The 19260-nt window shown below is 39.5% G+C and overlaps 1 protein-coding gene across 2 annotated transcripts in view; it reads left to right on the top strand.

Annotated features, from left to right (window-relative positions):
* Brcc3 (BRCA1/BRCA2-containing complex, subunit 3) overlaps positions 1-19260 on the top strand; it is a 62366-nt gene continuing 43106 nt past the window's right edge. The window contains exons 1-7 of one of the 2 annotated variants that reach the window (XM_013509990.1): positions 1-234; positions 833-849; positions 1755-1809; positions 6677-6796; positions 12639-12726; positions 15401-15489; positions 17938-17993. In XM_013509990.1, the coding sequence (XP_013365444.1) occupies positions 112-234; positions 833-849; positions 1755-1809; positions 6677-6796; positions 12639-12726; positions 15401-15489; positions 17938-17993 (548 nt within the window). In that variant the 5' untranslated portion in view covers positions 1-111. The remainder of the gene's footprint in view (positions 235-832; positions 850-1754; positions 1810-6676; positions 6797-12638; positions 12727-15400; positions 15490-17937; positions 17994-19260) is intronic. The other variant, XM_013509991.1, reaches the window with a different exon arrangement.

The following is a 19260-nucleotide window of genomic DNA, read 5'->3' as shown; positions in this document are numbered from 1 at the left end:
GCCAGGCCTGGGCGGAGCGCGGAGAGCTGGGTGCAAGGGAAGCGGCGCCGGAGCACCGGGTTGGTCGGGCCGGAGTGGGCCTGAGGAGGACGTGAGCAAGGTCGGAGCAAGATGGCGGTGCAGGTGGTGCAGGCGGTGCAGGCGGTTCATCTGGAATCTGACGCTTTCCTAGTTTGTCTCAACCATGCGCTGAGCACAGAAAAGGAGGAGGTGATGGGGCTGTGTATAGGGGAGGTGAGTAGGTCAGCCTGGCGGCGAGCCCGCTGAGCAGTCCCCAGGAGTCCCCGGGGCAGCTGGGAGGCCACAAGAACCTCCGACCCGGATCCTTGGACATTCTCTGGATGGCTCTCTTGCGGGGCCTTTTCCTCTAGCCCCCTGACCCTGGCTTATCCTCCTGCAACCCTCCAGCGATCTGCCTAGACCCACGGAGAGGCTTCCTACTGAGGTTGTCACCCCACTGACCAAAAGTGCAAGTCAGGGCCAAAAGCATTCGGTAGAATGAGGACATCGAGGTATGAGGAAGCAGCGAAGTACGTCTAGAGCCTCGCTCCCCGCCGCCAGTCTTCCCTTTAAGGAAGCGGAGGTGGCCACAAAGCGTTTAAAAGCTTAGCGAAGATCCTAAGAGTCAAGAAGGATTTCGTGGACCCGAAAGCGTTCCAGAGGGGCAAAAGTGAACTAGGAAATATAACTTAGCTATTTATAATCCAAAAATTTCTCTAGTCTTTGATGCTGGTGTCAGTGAACGTATGACCTAATTTTCATAGAGTCTGCCTCCCGGTAGTCAATTAAGCGTACTGTGATCAATAATGTTTTCTGTTCCTTCCCACTCTAGTTGAATGATGACACAAGGTAAGACTATATTTATTTATTCATATCTTGTGATTCTTAAGTTGCTGTTAAAATTATGACGTCTGGTAGCGTTGTGTACGGATTCTGTGTTAAATTACCATTACAACTTCAGAACACCCTCGGGTCTGTAGTTTGAGTTCCACACCAACCCTGAAGGTTTATTTCTGCCTAACTTCTTAATAGGAGGAATTTCACTCGAGGTACATATGACCTTATGTTAAAAATATGATTAGGGTAACCGGATCATAAGTGAACCTGTTAAGGTTCTTAGAAATAGAATTTTAGCTCTTAAATTTCTTTTCTTTTCTTTCTTTTTTTTTTTGTATCAAGAATCGAACTCAGGACCTTGTGCTTGCTGGGCAGGCACTGTGCCACTGAGCTACATCCCCGGCCCTAGAAATACAATTTTATAGACATAAATAAAGGCAGCATGTTGAAAAGACTACCAATATGTTTCACATTTAGTGCTATTATTTTTCCTTTTCTTGCGTGATGTGTTTTATGTTCCTTCTCCCTGAAATGTCAGTGAGATACCAATAATTTTCATCGTGGCAGATAATGTACACATTCAGAGGCTTTTCCCCCTTGATCCACTCCTCTATCTAACTAATGGCTTTCTGCCTTCTCCCTTGCTACACCCTATGTGATCCCAGTGATCCCCAGTAGCTTAAATCCTAGAGGGTCAACCCTTTGGGTAACATTTGCTTAAATTTCAAAGCATAGCTTACTATATTTCTCCTTAATACCCAGAAGTCCTGTCTAGCAACTCCAGCCTCATTCGCTTTCCCTCCTGTTTTGTTTCTGCTAAAGTTACATTGCAAAAACTGTTAATCCAGTTGCTTTGCTTTAATTCCTTTTCCTATTCCAAACCCAAGTTCCCCTTCCCCCTAATTTATCTCCAATAGGAGTGACTCCAAATTTGCATATACTGGAACTGAAATGCGCACAGTTGCTGAAAAGGTATGTGTGCTGGAATTCTGCATGATGGCAGCTTGCAGCTGGGGAGGGATTTCTGTACTTTGATGACCTCAGCCAGATTATCAATCCAATCTGTCTGGGTAGGGGGTTCTTTCCAGAAAAATCAGAAGAGAAATCTACCCATTAGAAATGGGATCTCATTTTCTGTTCTTTTTAGCAATTTGTCCTCCTTCATCAAAATGAGTAATCACTATCAGTACCACTCTCTTCTTCCCGGTCCATCACTGCCTGTTTCTGACCCTTCTCCCTCCTTCCTTGAGACTTTGGCATTTGGTTCACTGCGTTGTCACCTCTTTATCCTGAGTCTCAGCAGCTACTTGTGTACTCCTTCTCTTCTTGCAGTCAAACGATCCATATTAGCATAGTTCTTACTACTTTGGCTTTTCTCCTGTCTGCACTTCTACCCCACCTTTTTTGGCATGCACTAGCCTAACTGTGGTATAATCTTGGTGAATTTTCCTCCTAATATATCACAAATACCTTCGTAAAATACAATAAAAATGAATTACTTCCCTCCCCTTCTTCGAAGCTCTTAGGCAACAACTCTACTTACTTATCCTTATATGTAGACTTCTCCATCTTAACCACTTAGGGTCTTTTCTTCCTATATCAGGAAAGGTCTCTTTCTCTCAAAGCTGCTGCTGATTCTACTCTCCAGCCACCTCATTGGTGCTTATCTTTCTCCCTGAAACTGGATGTCCCTGGATTTTTGTTTTGTTGCATTGTGCTTCTTTTATTCCTCTCCTTTCCCCTACATCCTTTATGAACTCTTCCTTCTCTGTCTGTACATTAAATGTCATTCCTTGTAGGCACTGAAACCTCTAATGTGTGAGTGTGTGTGTGTGAGAGAGAGAGAGAGAGAGAGAGACACAGATAGAAATAGAGACAGAGTTAGTTTACCCTGAGCACCAACTGCTAAAATATATTCTGCAACTTAATGATATGATTTTTGAAGGCTTATATCATCTTGAATTTTATATAAATTTGTTTTGTCTAAATTAGATGTTAAACTTCATGAGTTTAGCAACCTTAGCTTTTTTAGTTAGTGTACATTTTTTATCCTTTTTTTTTAGCCTTTCCATGTATTAATGTTTAAAATATGTCTAATTGTCACATCATTTTAAATAATATAGACGGATAATCTTTTTAATTAGAGTATTTACTTCAGTTACATTTAATGTAATAACTAATATGTATTAGTTACAATTGCCATCATTTTGCTTTCTATTTGACCCACTTTTTGATTTGTATTACTTTTCTTTCTTTTCTTGCCTTCTTTTGGGTTAATCAAATATGTTTCTTATTGTGGTTTTTGTTTAGCTTATAAGAAAAGTGAGTGGGGCCGGTGATGTAGCTCAGCAGAACAGGCACCTGCCTGGCAAGCGCAAGGTCCTGAGTTCAATTCCCAGTACCAAAAAAAAAAAAAAAAAATAAGAAAGGTGAGCGGCAGCCACAGGTATTGGGTTGACCTGAGCTATCAGTCTCTCCAGGTTGCTCTTGCATGCAGTTGGAGATCCTGTGGCCACCCCAGCCACAGCCCTTGGAAACATGCTGTCAAATATGTTTTCTTGGGCTGGGAATATAGCTCAGTGGAATTGCGCCTGCCTGGCAAGCACAAGGTCCCGAGTTCGATTTCTCGTACCAAAAAAATATGTTTTCTTAATTTTGCTTAAACTCTTCATTAGTTATAACATTCTTTTTCTATCCTTTTAGTGGCTATGTTACATATTATAATATGAACTTCTGATTTATTAGCATTTCCCCCATAATACAGATGCTCTTTAATTTACAATTTGGTTATGTCCCAATAAAACCAGTGGGCTTAATACAGGGACATTAGACTGAAAATTTTATAAGCCAAAGATGCATTTAATATACCCAAACCACCAAAGTATATATCAGTAATTTGGGAAAAGATCAAATATAAAAGTACAGTTTCTGGTGAATGCATATTGCTTTCACACTATGATAAGGTTGGGGACCATCTGTTCTAGAACATTAGAACATTTTGTTTTTGTTTATTCCCTCTCACCTTGTGGGTTATTGTTGACATTTTAAGTCTATGGCTATTTTAAGCCTCACGTGACATTGTTAAGTTAATGCAGTTAATATTCATTGTATTTACCCAAATACTTAATCTCCATGGTGTTTGTCACTCCTTCATTTTTGGGATTTCCTGTGCAGATAATGAATATCCCCCATTGTGCATTTGAAAATCTCTTTATTTTGCCTTAATTTGCCTTAACTTTTGAAGGATATATTGTTTCAATATAGAATTCTTCGTTGGCAGATACTCTTTTAGCATCTCGTTCTCCTTGGGTTTTCATTGTTTCAGGTGAAAAGCCAGCCGTCTTTCTTTCTTTGAAAGGCTGTGCATCCTTTCTCTCTCTGCTTTTGTTTTCTTAATGCCTGTCAGGCATTGTACTGGTTGCTGGCAATAAAAACATACATAAAACAAAGTCCTTGCTCTTAAGCTTACACTTCAGTGGGAGAGAAAATTGTGTGACATAAATAGAACACAAGATGTTTTCTAACAGTTAGAAGTGGGTAGATATTATACGAGAAGTCATATGCAGAAGAAAATAGTTTTGACAGGATGATCAGGAAATTTTAAAGATATGAAAGAGTCGACCATGTGGGGAAAAGAAAAGCACCCTGGGAAGCACCCTGTGAGTAGAAGGGACAGGATGTGAAAAGGTGTGGTGTCTAGGGAGCTCCAAGCAGCCCAATAATGCCAGAGATCTACATGCTTTTTAGCAGGATAGCACTTGGGCAGCTTTCTGTTTATTAAAGAAAGTGGAAATATGGTTATAAAAATAGTCAGCATTTAGTATCAAAGGCTCCCTTGTTTTGAAAATCAGTTCTAAAAAAAAAAAGAAAGAAAAAAAAGAAAATCAGTTTTACCATTTTTTTCTTTTTTTTTTTTCATACTGGGAATTGAACTCAGGACCTTGCACTTGCCAGGCAGGTGCTGTGCCGCTGAGCTATATGCCCGGCCCTCATGTCATTAAACCTCTATAAAGTAGAAATTGAGCTGATTTGGTTAGATAGCTTTCTTGTTTAAAAAGATTACAATTGCAAGCTGAATGTAAAAGTAAATAAAATCTTTTCTTATCTATTTATAGCAGAATGCCAAAAATCGATAAAATTTTGGTCTGTCCATTAGAAATATAATCTTGGGCTGAGGATGTAGCTTAGTACGTGGAGTGTTTGCCTAGCATGCATAACACCTCGGGTTCCATTCCCATGACAGAATTATATAAGGGATGATAAAAATATAGTGAATGTTTAGGCTTGAAAAGAGCTTACTTAAACATTCACCCTATATTATGATCACCCGTCATTGCTCAACCATTTGTGGCAATTTCTATCAAGTAAAAACATGATGATGTGTCATCACCATCCTTACTCATTGTATCTGAAACCTTGTGACTTTGGTCTCTTCCCCAAAATGACGGTGAAAAGTAAATGTTTTGGAACAATTCAGGACATTGAGATAGTCGCGATAGGAAAGAGGGCTTCCAGAACTGCTTCAGAAAATGGCAAGAAACGTGGGATCAGTATGTTTCAAGCATGAGGGAATATTTTGAGGGGGATTCATGACAAGTATGTCTTTCACTGTAATACATTTTTGGGGGAAGATTTTTCGAAACATTCTTTGCGGGTTTTGATTGCATGCCGAACTTGTGGTACATCTGAAAGCAGACTTGCCACACTTCGGGGGCTTGGTAGCCATGGCTCTTACATTGCCCAGTGTGCTCTCTAGCTTACTTCAAAGGCTTCTTAGATTTTCCATCCTTGTCCCTTCAGTGTCTCGCAGTGCAAATCCATCTTTTCCCCTGAAACTCTTAACTATTGCACTGTTCCGATTTTGCCTTCTCTGTCTTCCTCCCTGTTCCCTTTTATTCTAGCCTATCAAAAATATTGGTACCCCTTTCGACTCAGGCCCAGAGCTCTGCTCCCTTTCTCCCACTTTTTTTTCCACTCACGAAATTTTATTGACTCCCCTACCTTGAGAGTCACCATTAATGATTTTCTGCCCTGTGTCCATGGTTCGTAAACCACCAAATCTTGATTCTTCCTTCTTAATGGGTCTCCAACCTGGTTTCTTCTGTCTCTGTCATCTACTTCATCTAGTACTTTATCATTATTTCATGTATAGGTTATCTGAAATAATTTCCTTCTGGTTCATCCTGCACATCACAGCTTGTTGCTAGGTATCTTGTACATTCTCACCCCAAACTTCCTTCTTTGACTTACTGTTTACTATTATACCTTAAACTCTGTGTTTAAAGCAGTTGACCAGTTTGTCTCTCATCCTCCTCATGCGTACTTTACTAGTGTATATATCCACTTGACATACACGTAGAAATTCTATGAACAGACGTATACACATAGACCAGTCAATGAGCAGACACTCTTGCCTGCCTTTTCTATGAAGGTTTTTGTCTAAATGATTCCTTTCCTGTGAGCTCCCTAGCATTGCTTTGTTGCATCATTAGCATAGTTTCATGTATGATTGTTCTTCAGCCGTATCGTTATTATTTTGAATGCTTTGTCAGCACTCTGATTGATATTCCTTTGTGTGACAGTGTCTTGCACATAGTTGTTACCCACATTATTATTAAACATTCAAAAAGTTGTTCCTTTATCTAAATACTAACTTTTATATTTTTGTTTCAATTTCTTTCATTTTAAACATTTCATTATTCTTGCAAAAAGTGTCAGTTTTCTAAAATGAAATCTTTAACCGGATACTCTAGTAAAATGCCAATCCTATAATTAACAGTGGATGTAAGAAAGAAGTGTTGGAGAGAAATGGTAACCATTTCTGTGGATTTTCCTTTAGGTTGACACCGTCAGAATTGTTCACATTCATTCTGTCATCATCCTCCGACGTTCTGATAAGAGGAAGGACCGAGTAGAAATTTCTCCAGAGCAGCTGTCTGCAGCCTCAACAGAGGCAGAGATATCCTTACTGATCAATAAGAAGCTTTGACGTGCTCTGGGGCTTTTGGGCTACACTGATCTGCTTGCTATAAATTTTCTTCCTGGAGATTGTTTTCCAGTTTTCCTACTTACCCTTAAGACCTAATTTTTTTGGTTAATCAGAATTTCTGTTTATCCTTTGAATGGCTTTTATCAGAAGAAAGAGAAATTTCTCACATTGCTGCTCCTAAATGCCTGAAGGCCCCAGGGTCAAATACTATGACAGTGAACTCTGTAAGGACTCAGGTCCTCCACACCCCCTCCCCTCCCTTCTCCATTCCTTTCTGTCGCTCCTTCCATTTTTGCTAAAGTCATGTAATTAATGTTTAGGCCACTCACTATCTTGATCTCTATTTGGGAGTTTTGGTCTTGAGACTTCCCCTCAAAAAAGTAGTGTTGAGAAGTGAATGCAGTATCCCATGATAAATAATCCAAAGAACGATCAAGTAAGACATGTGTTCCCTATACCTCACCTATAGCAGGTAAATGTGCATCAGTGCTTTTAGAAATTTACTGTTCTTTTGGATTAAGTCAGTCTTCTAGACAACTAAAAGTAGTTTTAAAAGTAGGAGGAAACAGGGGCTGGGGATTTAGCTCAGCAGCACAGCGCCAGCCTGGCAAGTACAAGGTCGTGAGTTTGATTCCCAGTACCGGAAAACAAACAAACAAAAAAAAAGTGGTAGAAAACAGATGTAGTAGAAACTTTACAAAGTGCAAAGCAGCATAAAGAAATAGGTGTTTCTCCAACCTGTGTGCCACAGCTCTTCCCTGGTCCCTTGCCAGATATAGCCAGGATATCAGTTTTGCATGTACCCTTACAGATGGATTCCGTAAGTACAGAAACATACATGAATATCCTCTGAAAATATTGGATACCTTCTCACCTACAGTATCCATCTTTTTTCACCTAACAATGTCTCTTGAAATTTATCAATTTCAGTATATAGAGCTGCCTTACCAGGCTTGCTTCCCCTATCCTCATGCAAATATTCAGGTTGTTTGTAAACTTGTACCCTGTTGCGTTTCACAAATGTGTGCTGATCTGTAGGATCAATTCCTAGAAGCAGGGCATTTTTATTTGTTCAGAATGCTTATTTTAAAGTTAGTTGAGGTTAAAAATCCCAAGTTTTCCAGTAAGTTGTTCATATCCACACATGTTAAATTCATTATTAGAAATGTATAACAAAAAATGAATCTGTAGGTAGTTTTACCTGAAAATATTATAAACACTGTATGTGACATCTATTTTATCAGCTCATCCCTTGCCATACATCTACCTATTCTTTTTATCTTTTTATGGACATGTGAAGGAACAATGTTATTTTCACTGCCCATGTCCTAGATTTTAGTTTCTGGACTTCATAGACTCAAAATTATTCATGTAGGCAATGATGGCGAACCTTTTAGAGCTGTCAGTGATAACAAATAGCCCACTGTCGCGAGTGTGCCATAGGTTCACCACCACTACCAGAGAGTATTTCTTCATGTCTGGTGAGAACTTTGCTATAAAAACTTTATTTTATAATCTTTTCTTAGAAATGTAAGAAAGGTATGAAATCTCCTAAGTTATGTGTGCAGCTTGTAGTTTCTTTAAAAACATTTTTAACAGTATTACAAATTAATTTTATCCGTAATACATATCCCTGCTATTCAGATAATTCTTTAAGCAATATTCAAATATATTTGTCCTTTGTGTGTTTACTTTAGATCCTACTTTTGAGCTTTCAATAAAACTATAAAGATTTCTCAAATATTTAATAGTGGAGGCAATGATAAAAATATACTACCACTGTGACATTTTCATTTTATGTATTTTCTGTCAGTTTGTATAATTTTCTGTTCTTCATGGGCGTTGATAGATTTTTATCTTTGTAGTCTCAACTCTGCTGCCTTTTCAGGCTAGTATAACAGTCAGTACATCTCAGGACTTCTGAATAACAGTGTCTGCTCTGCCATATCAGTTGTAACAGTAAAATCTTATAGGGTGTGGATGCATCATTTGCAGCTACTGCAACTGCAGGGCCTCCTTCTTAGCTGTTTCCAAGCAGCTTTTTACTGATTTTAACAGAATATGATTTTAGTTTATTTTCTTTTTCCATCTAGATAAAGGTTTAAAAGTAGCATATGTAACATGGCAATCTTGTCACTAGAAAGTGCAAGCTTTGACTGCCACTCAGAATCTTATAGCTGTGCAGGTGTAAAAAGCACTTTTTTGTAACGGAGCCTCCTGATCTCATCTTGTCTACTTCTTACATATTTCATCACATCACTTCTTGAGGACATGCTCAGTTCAGTTGATTCAGTTACTGAGGTGCCTCTTCATCCGATGAATATTTACCAACTGCAGATTTGAATGGTAACATCTTGTAGAATAAGGACCTATGCTACTGAATCCCAGGCATGCAGTCATCTTGGTAGAAAGCATAAGCCTGGCCACAAATGCTGGCATTTATTTGTGAAGAAGCTGCAAGTCCAGGAGGCTGGCAGCTTTTTGGCTCCTGACTCCATCCATGTGCAGAGCTGGGGCCTGGGTTACGTGACAGTGTCCCTTTCCCACAGTACCATGGCTCCCCATGAGACTCTCCTGCCTTAGCAGAATTTTGTAATGTTGCCAGTCTGGTCAGCAAAAGCTGTGTTTTATTTCTTCTTTTATCTTTTTGAGACAAGGTCTCGCTGCGCACTTCAGGCTGGCCTTGAGCTCACTTTGTAGCCCAGGCAGGCCTCAAACTCACAGTGTTCGGGGCTGGGGATTTAGCTCAGCGGCAAAGTGCCTGCCTGGCAAGTGCAAGGTCATGAGTTCGGTTCCCGGTACCGGAGAAAAACCTCACAGTGATCCTCCTGCCTCAGCCTCCCGAGTGCTGGGATTACAGGCGTGTGCCACCACGCCTGGCTCTTTTTACATTTTTAATACAGTGAGATTTATGAATCTGTAATGTATACCTTTTGCATCTTGATTTTTTAAAAAAATTTTTTAAATAATTGTAGATTCATGAGAACTTATTAAAATAATACTGGAAGGTCTCAGGCTTTAACTCAGTTTTCCCTGAACCGCTCATGTTACATAATTATAGTGCAATAGGAAAACCAAAAAATTGATGTTGCTACAATGTATATCATTCTGTGCTGTTTTCTCTCATGTGAAGTTACACTAATCACCCCAGTAGTAAGGACACAAAGCTGTTCTCTATAAAGACCTCCCTCTTGCTTCTTTTCATAATCACACCCACCTCCTCCGCTTCACTGCCCTTGGCTCCTGGCAACCACTAATCTGATCTTTGTCTCCTCATTAAGGGTTACATTTTGCTACTGCTTTGTATCCCGGGTATCCTTTTCTTACCCTTGGCCTTTTTCCTTGGTGGCTGGGTCCTTCTCTAGTGCTGGACTGATCCGTGCATGAGCTGTGTTCCAGGTGCTGGCTGTGCCTTGTAGACCGTTGGAACCTTTGGGGTCTCGCCTTGAGGGTGAGCTGCAGGTGCCCGAGCAGCTTGGTGAGGGAGTAACGTCCACAGCCCTGAGGCGAGACCGTCCCGAGGGCACTGCCCGGGCCCTGCGGGACGAGGCTTCCGGCCAACCAGGTAGGATGCTGCTAAACTCTTCTGGTGTAGAGTCATGTCCCAGACTCTGGGCAGTTACCTTTCACCCTTTTGAGGGGCAGTATGTTTTCCAGCCCCCAGGTAGGTACCTCACATGCTCGTCCTTACCTCCGATCTGCTGCACTCCTTTCTGAATGGGACTCACTGGGGATGTGCCAGGTTTGCTCCCGGTGCAGCGCTGTCCTCTGTGGCCCTCTGCCATGAAAACACCAGCCAACCAAACTCTCACCTGGTGCCCAGTCATGTCCCAGACTCTGGGTATCTCCCCGTCTCTTTCTTTCTTTCTTTCTTTCTTTCTTTCTTTCTTTCTTTCTTTCTTTCTTTCTTTCTCGTTCTTGCTTTTTCTCCTCCTTTTTCCCTCTGTCCCACTTGCCTATCTCCTCTCTTCTCTCTCTTCTCCTTTCTTTCCTTTCTGGCTGCCATGAGAAGAGCAACTTCGCTTACCACGTGCTCTCCGCCGTGATGTTTAACCTTGCCTCAGGCCCATGGGCCAAAATAAAACTTCATCTTGTTTTTATGTTTGTGATACTGAAGATTGAACCTTCAGTGTTTGCACTGAGCTCCATCCGCAGCCCTTTTTTATTTTGAGACAAGGTCTTACTGAGTTGCCTGTGCCGGGCTCAAAGTTGAAACCCTTCTGGTTTAGCCTACCCCAGAGTGTTGAGATTATAGGAGTGCGCATCATGCCCAGCCATCTGCTCCTTTTAAATTGTTTATCTCAGGGGTTTTGTCACAGTGAGGAAAGGTGGTGAACACAACTCCCTACTCTGTGGACTGGGAGTCTTCTCAAGACCTCCCCTCGTTTCCCATCTAACGGCCTTCCTTGCATGATGACAGTGACCTTGAAAATTGTTGCTTTGTGTATGTTGTCTAATTTCTTTGTTACCATCTTTTATTTTTTTTTTTTGTCTTTCTTGGCCAAAAGCAGAAAGCCAATTCAGGGATATTTACAAAACAAAAATAAACTTTCCCAAATAAACTTTCCAGGATGTAACTATAGAAAAACGTTTACTGTTGGGATTACATACTGTAGCTTCAAACTGAAACTAGTCCGCTTCCAGAATGGGTGGTGGGAGAGGCGCCACTTCTCTCGCATGTACTGAGCCACACGTCTCATGCGGGTCAGCTTCTTATTCTTCGCTGCTGTGCCAAGCATCGTCCCCTTCAGTCTGCAACTGAAGAAATAGGCTAAGAGAAGTTAAGTAGCTTCTCTTGGCATTTGAGCATGTAAAAATACATTTTAAAAGAGTTGTTCTTCATACCTAGTTTTATAAAAGAGGTTATTATGTTTTAATATAAGTAACTGGTAGGAAAACTAATCAGCTGTCTTATAGGCTAGCAGGAGTCGGCTCATCTCTGGGTAGCAAATACTGTCAAATTCTAGCCTAAGATAGTTATTGAAAATTTTTATTTCTACAACGAAAGTGGAAAACATCTTCGGGGTGATATTTCTAGACAAATGGGATGACTATAAACAGGAGGTGTGTGTTCATTTGGTCACTGAAACCACATCATTTGCTATTGTTAACATTGAGAACCTGCCACAGAAAAATGAATAAACAAATTCTTAGGGCGGGGGGTAACATTCAGGGTACAGTACTTGCCTAGCATCCGTGAGGCCCCTAGTTCAATCCTCAACACCAAAAATTAAAATAAAATAAAGAGCAAAACAACCTTCCATTTCTTTGCCAAAAGTGATATTAGACTGAAGTTACAGAGGACAGAAAATTCCCAAGTTGGTAATGCAAATGACTTCTGGTGGTTTTAACGAGCTTCTCTGCAGGTAAATAGTAGTTGGCATTTGAATGATCAAACGTTACCTAAACTGGATTAATAGTATTATGTATATTCTGGGTGTGGTGGTGTATGCCGGTAATTCCAGCACTCTGGAGGCTGAGGCAGAAGGATTGCTACAAGTTCAAGGCCAGCCTGGGCTACATAGTGAATTCAGGGCCAGCCTGGACTACACAGTGAGACCCTGTCTCAAAAACAACAAGAACAACAACAAAAACCCCAACAAGAATATTATATATATTTACATAATTATAATCCCAATTACATTACTGGAAACCGTATAGATTCTGTTACAAAAAACTAAGTATGCAATTAGTAGAAATTCTGAGCATCAACTTTATCTCATCCTGTTAAATTGTAACAGCTTTATTTTAAATTTCAGGACGCTTTCTGAGCCCTTATTAGCACATTTTGAAAATGCCTTGACAGACACACAGGTTGGCTGAAATAACAGGTCGACCCATGAGAGTTGTGGGCTGGTATCATTCCCACCCTCATATAACTGTTTGGCCTTCACATGTTGGTGAGTATTATAGGCTTGCAATATCAATTTAGCCTCAGAAATGAATATTCTTTTTCCTCCTCCTTACATAGGCCATGGTTATTTTAAAGCAAAATTTGACTATCCTTAAATGCTTTATTTTGATTTATGTTGCCATGTTTTAAAAGTAATGATGTGTCAAATTATTCTTAATAGTGAACAATAAAAGTTCAGCATCCAATTTTGACTGTATTTAAGCAATTAGGAGTAAAAGCCTGACAATCAGCTGGCATCTAAACATAATCAAAGGGCCAGGGACGTAGCTCAGTGGCACAAGCACCTGCCTGGCAAGTGCGAGGTCCTGAGTTCAATCCCCGGTACCAAAAAAAAAAAGTAACTGAACATTGCTGGCTAAATACCACTACTGTGCAGTATATTCTAAGACTCACAGGTGTTAAGGGTGAATTTTGCAAAGTTGGTTTTTATAATGTTTACACGATATTCAGTTTAGCTGTTGTGGCTCTCATAATTCAGGTTAGCACATCTTCACCCCTGTAATTAATATAATATAACTAAGCTGCTTTTTCTCTTGAACCTTACCTTTTTTGAGAATCATGGTTGATTTTTGTCTCTACCTGCCTTTCTAGAAAAAAGTACAATAACTGTCCTTAGGTAGAATGAATTTTTTACCTTCATGAGCACTGATAGTTAACTGTGTGGTAATGGTTTACAAATGTTCCCTCTGATCTTTCTAGTAACCTGTGGGTTAGAGATCTCCCCGCTTTGTGTGGAAGGTACACAGAGGCTCACGTGGGTTAAGTAAGCGGCAGAGCTGAGGTTTGACCCAACATTGTCTGTCACTAAGCACATTGTTTAGTTCACTTTTTTTTTCCTTAAGAAAGATTTCTATGTGATGTAAGTTCATTAATTTGTATTCTAGTTTAAGCTCCTCATCGCCAGATGAACAACAGGTAACAAAAATGTTCACAGACCTGCTCTTCTGAGTAGCACTGTTTTAAGACAACCAAGTTGAAGTGTCTAATAGACGATTGGGTAGATAGTTCTGGAGTTCTGGAGTTTGTTCAGCGTGAATTGGGAGTGGCCACTGAAGAGATGGAAGGTGATACCATGGAGCTGGATCAAATCTCTCAAGGACTGATGGTGAAAAGATAGAAGGACTAAACACTGAGCCCTGGCTGTGCCGGTATTTCAAATGCAAAGATTAGAAGATCTAGCAGAAGAGACTGGGAAAGATCAGACAGGAAGTTAAGAGGCGCAGAAGTAAGAGTGAAAGTATAAGGCCAAGTGAAGACAGTGTTTCAGGCAGGATTGAATCAGCTGAAAGATCAGGTAAATCAAGGACCAAAAGTAGATCATCAGTGACCTTGACAAAAGCAGTCTGGGTGATATGAAACACAGTAACTGTTTTCAGTGGCAGTGGATGAAATGGAAAAGAACTAGTGTTTATGAAGTATCTTTGATGTTTTAGGTACTGTGTTAAAAAATCTCATAATTTTTAAAAGATATGATCTGTGAGAGAAAGGATGATATTTATCCTTGTTTAACTGATGAGGAAACAGACTTACAAATATTAAGAACTTTATCAAGGTCACATACAGAGACCATTTATAGAATCTTCTATATTTTCAGCAACAGTTTGAGCAAGTATTTCTTTCTTTCTTCCTTCTTTTGGACTGGGAATCGAACTCAGGGCCTCACACTTGTCAGGCAGACACTGTGCTGCTGAGCTATATCCCTGCCCCAAGTATTTCTTTCATATGCACTGGTTTTTTTTGTTTTGTTTTGTTTTGTTTTTTTTGGTGCCGGGAATCGAACTCAGGACCTTGCACTTGCCAGGCAGGCACTTGTACCACTGAGCTAGATCCCCAACCCCAATATGCACTGTTGTGTCCTGCTTGGTTTCAGTTTTCACTTAGGAAGACATGGACAGGAAGTCTCAATCCAGATCAAAAAGATATAAATGCGAAGAATGTTTTAAGAATGATTTGCCAAATGGAAGGCACCAGACCCAGTTGTGCTCTGCAGTGTTTTGTTATGATAGCTTATCTTCTCTACCCTTCATAAACAACAGCCTGAGCATTTCAGCCCTTTAAGTTTAGCTTCTGTTTATTTTGGATATTTTATGTCTTGATAAGTCATTTCAAATGTTGTTATTTGATGCTTACTTTTTAATCTTTTCAAAAATGGAGTAGCTTTTAAATAGTGGGCTTTTATTTCTATTCTTGGGGATGTTGAATTCAACTATATTGCAATCAATTCTATATAGCGGCTTCCTCTAAGAATTTGCTCCAAAATAGTTCTATACTTCTATTCTTTAGTAACAAGTGTAGTCATTGTCCTAGAAGCTGTCCACTAAAAGGGTTTCCCCCCCCAGGAAATATTTTTGTCTCCCTCCTTTGGAGGAAATTATCAAGTTGAGGGGGAGTCTATAAAGTTTTCAGTTTCTTTTAATGCTACATTTCATAGCAAGGCTACTCTAGGCAACCTACAGTTATGAACACTTTATTACCTAGTAGCAAACTTTTTATATTTTCTTAACCTAGCAAAATGTTTGTACTATGACAATTATATTGTCCTTATGGTAGATTCCTGTATTACCTATACAACTTGAATTCTGGAAGGTCTGTATGCCATTATTATCTTTAAAATCAAGCATGCAAAATACACTTTACTGACAGAACATTTTTATTTTCAGATGTTCGCACACAAGCCATGTACCAGATGATGGATCAAGGCTTTGTGGGTCTTATTTTTTCCTGTTTCATAGAAGATAAAAACACAAAGGTAGCACATGCGTGTGTGTGTGTGTGTGTGTGTGTATGTTTATATACAGAGTAGAGAAAAATCTCCTTGCAGTGTAATGGGGTGACCAGGGAAGGTATCATTGAGAAGGGCTATTGAGTCAGTATCCAAAGAAAATGAGGGTGCAAGTCTTATAGATTTCTTAGCGGAGGAATATTCCAGGCACCGAAGACTGAAAATAGACCCGTCTATCACCATGCACCAAACTCAAGTCAAAATGGATCACAGATCTCAATATTAAAACAGAAACACTAAATCGACTGGAAGAGAAAGTAGGTAAAAATCTTGAAGACGTAGAGGTAGGCAGAGAGTTCATGAACAAAAACCAAACTGCCTGTGAAATACTTCAAAGAATCAACAGCTGGGATCTCATCATACTGACAAGTTTCTGCACATCTGAGGAAATCAGCAGCAGAGTAAACAGAAAACCCACAAATTGGGAACAAATTTTAGCTGACTGTCCCTCGGAGAAAGGTCTTCTATCTAGAACATACAAAGAATTAAAAAAAAAATCAGCCCCCCCAAATTCAAACACCCAATCCAAAAATGGGCAGCTGAGATGAATACACACCTCTCAGATAAAGAAATACAAATGGCAAATAAATACATGAGAAAGTGTTCAATATCATTAGTCACTCGAGAAATGCAAATTAAAACAACACAGATAGGGGCTGGGGATTTAGCTCAGCGGCAAAAGCGCCTGCCTGACAAGCGCAAGGTCGTGAGTTCGGTTCCCGGTACCGGAGAAAAACCAAAAAACCAAAAAAAAAAAAAAAAAAAAAAAAAAAAACAACACAGATTCCATCTCACCCCAGTAAGAATGGCTAGCATTAAGAAATCAGCCAATAGGGGGCTGGGAATTTAGCTCAGTGGCAAAAGCGCCTGCCTGGCAAGTGCAAGGTCGTGAGTTCGGTTCCCGGTACCGGAGAAAAACAAAAAACAAAAAAAAAAAAATCAGCCAATAACAAATGCTAGTGAGGCTGTGGAGAAAAAGGAACTTCCCCACTGCTGGTGGGAATGCAGACTGGTGAAACCACTGTGGAAATCAGTTTGGAGATTCCTCAGCAAACTTGTTACAGAGGTCCCATTCAACCCAGCTATTCCCCTTCTGGGTATTTTCCCAGAAGATCTGAAAACATATCACAGTGATATATGTGCACCCATGTTTATAGCAGCACAATCTGTCATAGCTAAATTGTGGAAGCAACCCAAATGTCCATCCACTGAGGATTGGATAAGAAAATTGTGGTACTTTTATATAATGGAATATTACTCAGCTATAAAGAAAGATAAACTGGAGGCTTTTATAGGCAAATGGTCACAACTAGAGACCATACTCATAAGTGAAATAAATCAGACCTATCTATATTTGTTTACCTCAGTAACCACTTTGAAGATACCAATATGTAATATGACAACCATTGTTAATATCCTACCACTTTGCCTGGAATTCAGTATTGCTTGTATTGCATTTGTGTTATTTTGTAAATGTATGTGTGTTTGTTAATATGTTTTTGTTCCTTTATTTTGAAAATAAAAAAAAGAATTTTCCAGGCAGAGGAAGTAGCCAGTGCAGAGACCCTAAGTGAGTGTGGCATGTCTAGGGAACACTGAGGAAGTTGGTGCGGCTGCCTCAGAGAGAGTCAGTTTTGCAGTGTTCTCCCAGCGCCCTGATGGGTTGCCCCCTTTTCCTCTTGGAAGTATCCCCGTTTGGATGATAACTCGTTTGATGGTGCCCCAACAGACTGGGTGGGGGTGGGCGGGGATAGAGTCCGTGGCATCAGTGAAAGCATTCCGGGAGATGCTGCGGTAATCTGGATGAGAGTTGATGGAAGTTTGACCACGGCGATAGGAGTAGAGACAGTCAGAAACACTGAAGTTCAATCTTTTAAACTTTATGCTTCATTTCTGCCTTGTCACCATAATTTTATTTATTTATTATCATCACAAATAGTTGTTAAATGAGTTTGTTGGCTTCCAGCATAGCAGTGTGAATGTTGTGGTTCTTACATTTGCTAGCAGTTCTGTCACATGAGCAGATATATGTCACTGTGACCATTTCATGTTGATTCTTCTTACAGAAATTGATTGTGCCATCTTTCACCTTTAGAATCTCCTTTAACTTTCTACTTCCAGAAGGACCTGTGGGGTTTTAGGGTCTACTAAATTGCTATGAAATTTCGAACACAGTTCATGGCAATGAATAAAGGTTGAAGAGATAGAAATACTTGCCTTTCTCATTATTATACATCGTATACATATGTTGATATTGCTGTATTATATTATATATCATATGTAATGTGATATATTCATATTACTATAATATATTCTATAAAGATGTACAAATACTGTATGTCCAGTAATCATTTTTAAACAACACCAAAAATTAATCCTCCTTTGTGTAACATTTTTTTCCTTCTTTTTTAATAGACTGGCCGGGTACTGTACACTTGCTTCCAATCCATACAGGCCCAAAAGAGCTCAGAGTAAGTATGACAAAGACTTGTATATGGTGGTTGGGTAATTTTTGGTCTGAGGAATTGTTTTGTTTCATTTTATTTCTGTTACTGGTAAGACACGAGCAACTGTATTTCTAATTATACCATTGACATCTATACAAAGAATTAGAATCTTTATAGCAGTTTAGATAATCAGGGTCTAGGGCTGGGATCGTATAAATAGTCTCTTCCCTATAATGACATCACAGTCTTGTTCCACATATTCTAAGTGATTTGCACTACTAGTTTTTCTCTCAGATGAACAGAAAGATGGAGACTAAATTTGCAGAGTGTTACAGGTTTTTATAAATTCTCTGCTATGCCATAGACTTCAGAATTATAGTATCTCACTGAAATGTTTGGCTAGGTTAATTTCTTAAGTACAATTCAACTTAAGTTAGCCAATCATAATTGAGTGTTTTCTATATGCCAAGCGCTGTGGCAGGCACTGAGGAAATAAAAGCCAGGCTCATTGTAGAATTGGGAAAATGAAAGAAATATCTTAAACATTTATTTTTCTTGTAATATTGGTTGATTTATTATGGCATTGTTCAGAATAACAGAATTCGGGAAAAACTTAGATGTTTATCAATACAAAGCTAAATAAATGAATTATAAAGAATTTATATAATGGAATAATATGCAGCCTTAATAAAGAGCTTTGAGGAATCTTAGTATTATTAAAAAGGCAGTGTATAAGCTGAGGATGTAGCTCAGTGACATAGCACCTGCCTGGCAAGCGCAAGGTCCTGAGTTTGATTCCCGGTACCGAAAAAAAAGGCAGTGTATATAGCATGTGCAAAGGTGTGGAAGAGGATTAGATACGGCTGCATATTTGCTTGTAGATACAGAAGTATCGAAGGAAACATGTGAGTCACTTCAGGAGACATTAAGTGGGTACGAGGGGACTAAAGGTGCCCTTTACGTGGCTTTAGAATATGGAATCATATGAAAGTGTTTTCTAATCAAAATTTTTAAATTTTTCACCAAACTAATAGCTATGTAATGCATAAAATAATATCAAATGGTTTATAATAAATATTCTCACTCCTCAAAAAAGAATCACTTCCATTTCCCAACTTCGTTTTTGGTTCTTCTGATATTTCTTTGATAGCTCTAAATAATATGCTTATGCTCTTTTTTTGGGGGGGGGGTATGGGGAATTGAACCCACAACCTCATGGTGCTGTGCCACCGAGCTATGTCCCTGACCTCCTTATACTCTTTCTTTTTTTTTTTTTTTTTTTTTTTTTTTT

Source organism: Chinchilla lanigera, unplaced genomic scaffold (assembly GCF_000276665.1).
Source record: "Chinchilla lanigera isolate Chin_1 unplaced genomic scaffold, ChiLan1.0 scaffold00193, whole genome shotgun sequence".
Classification (NCBI taxonomy): Eukaryota; Metazoa; Chordata; class Mammalia; order Rodentia; family Chinchillidae; genus Chinchilla; species Chinchilla lanigera.
Note: the sequence above shows the minus strand (reverse complement) of the source record. Positions and strands in the feature narration are given on the sequence as shown.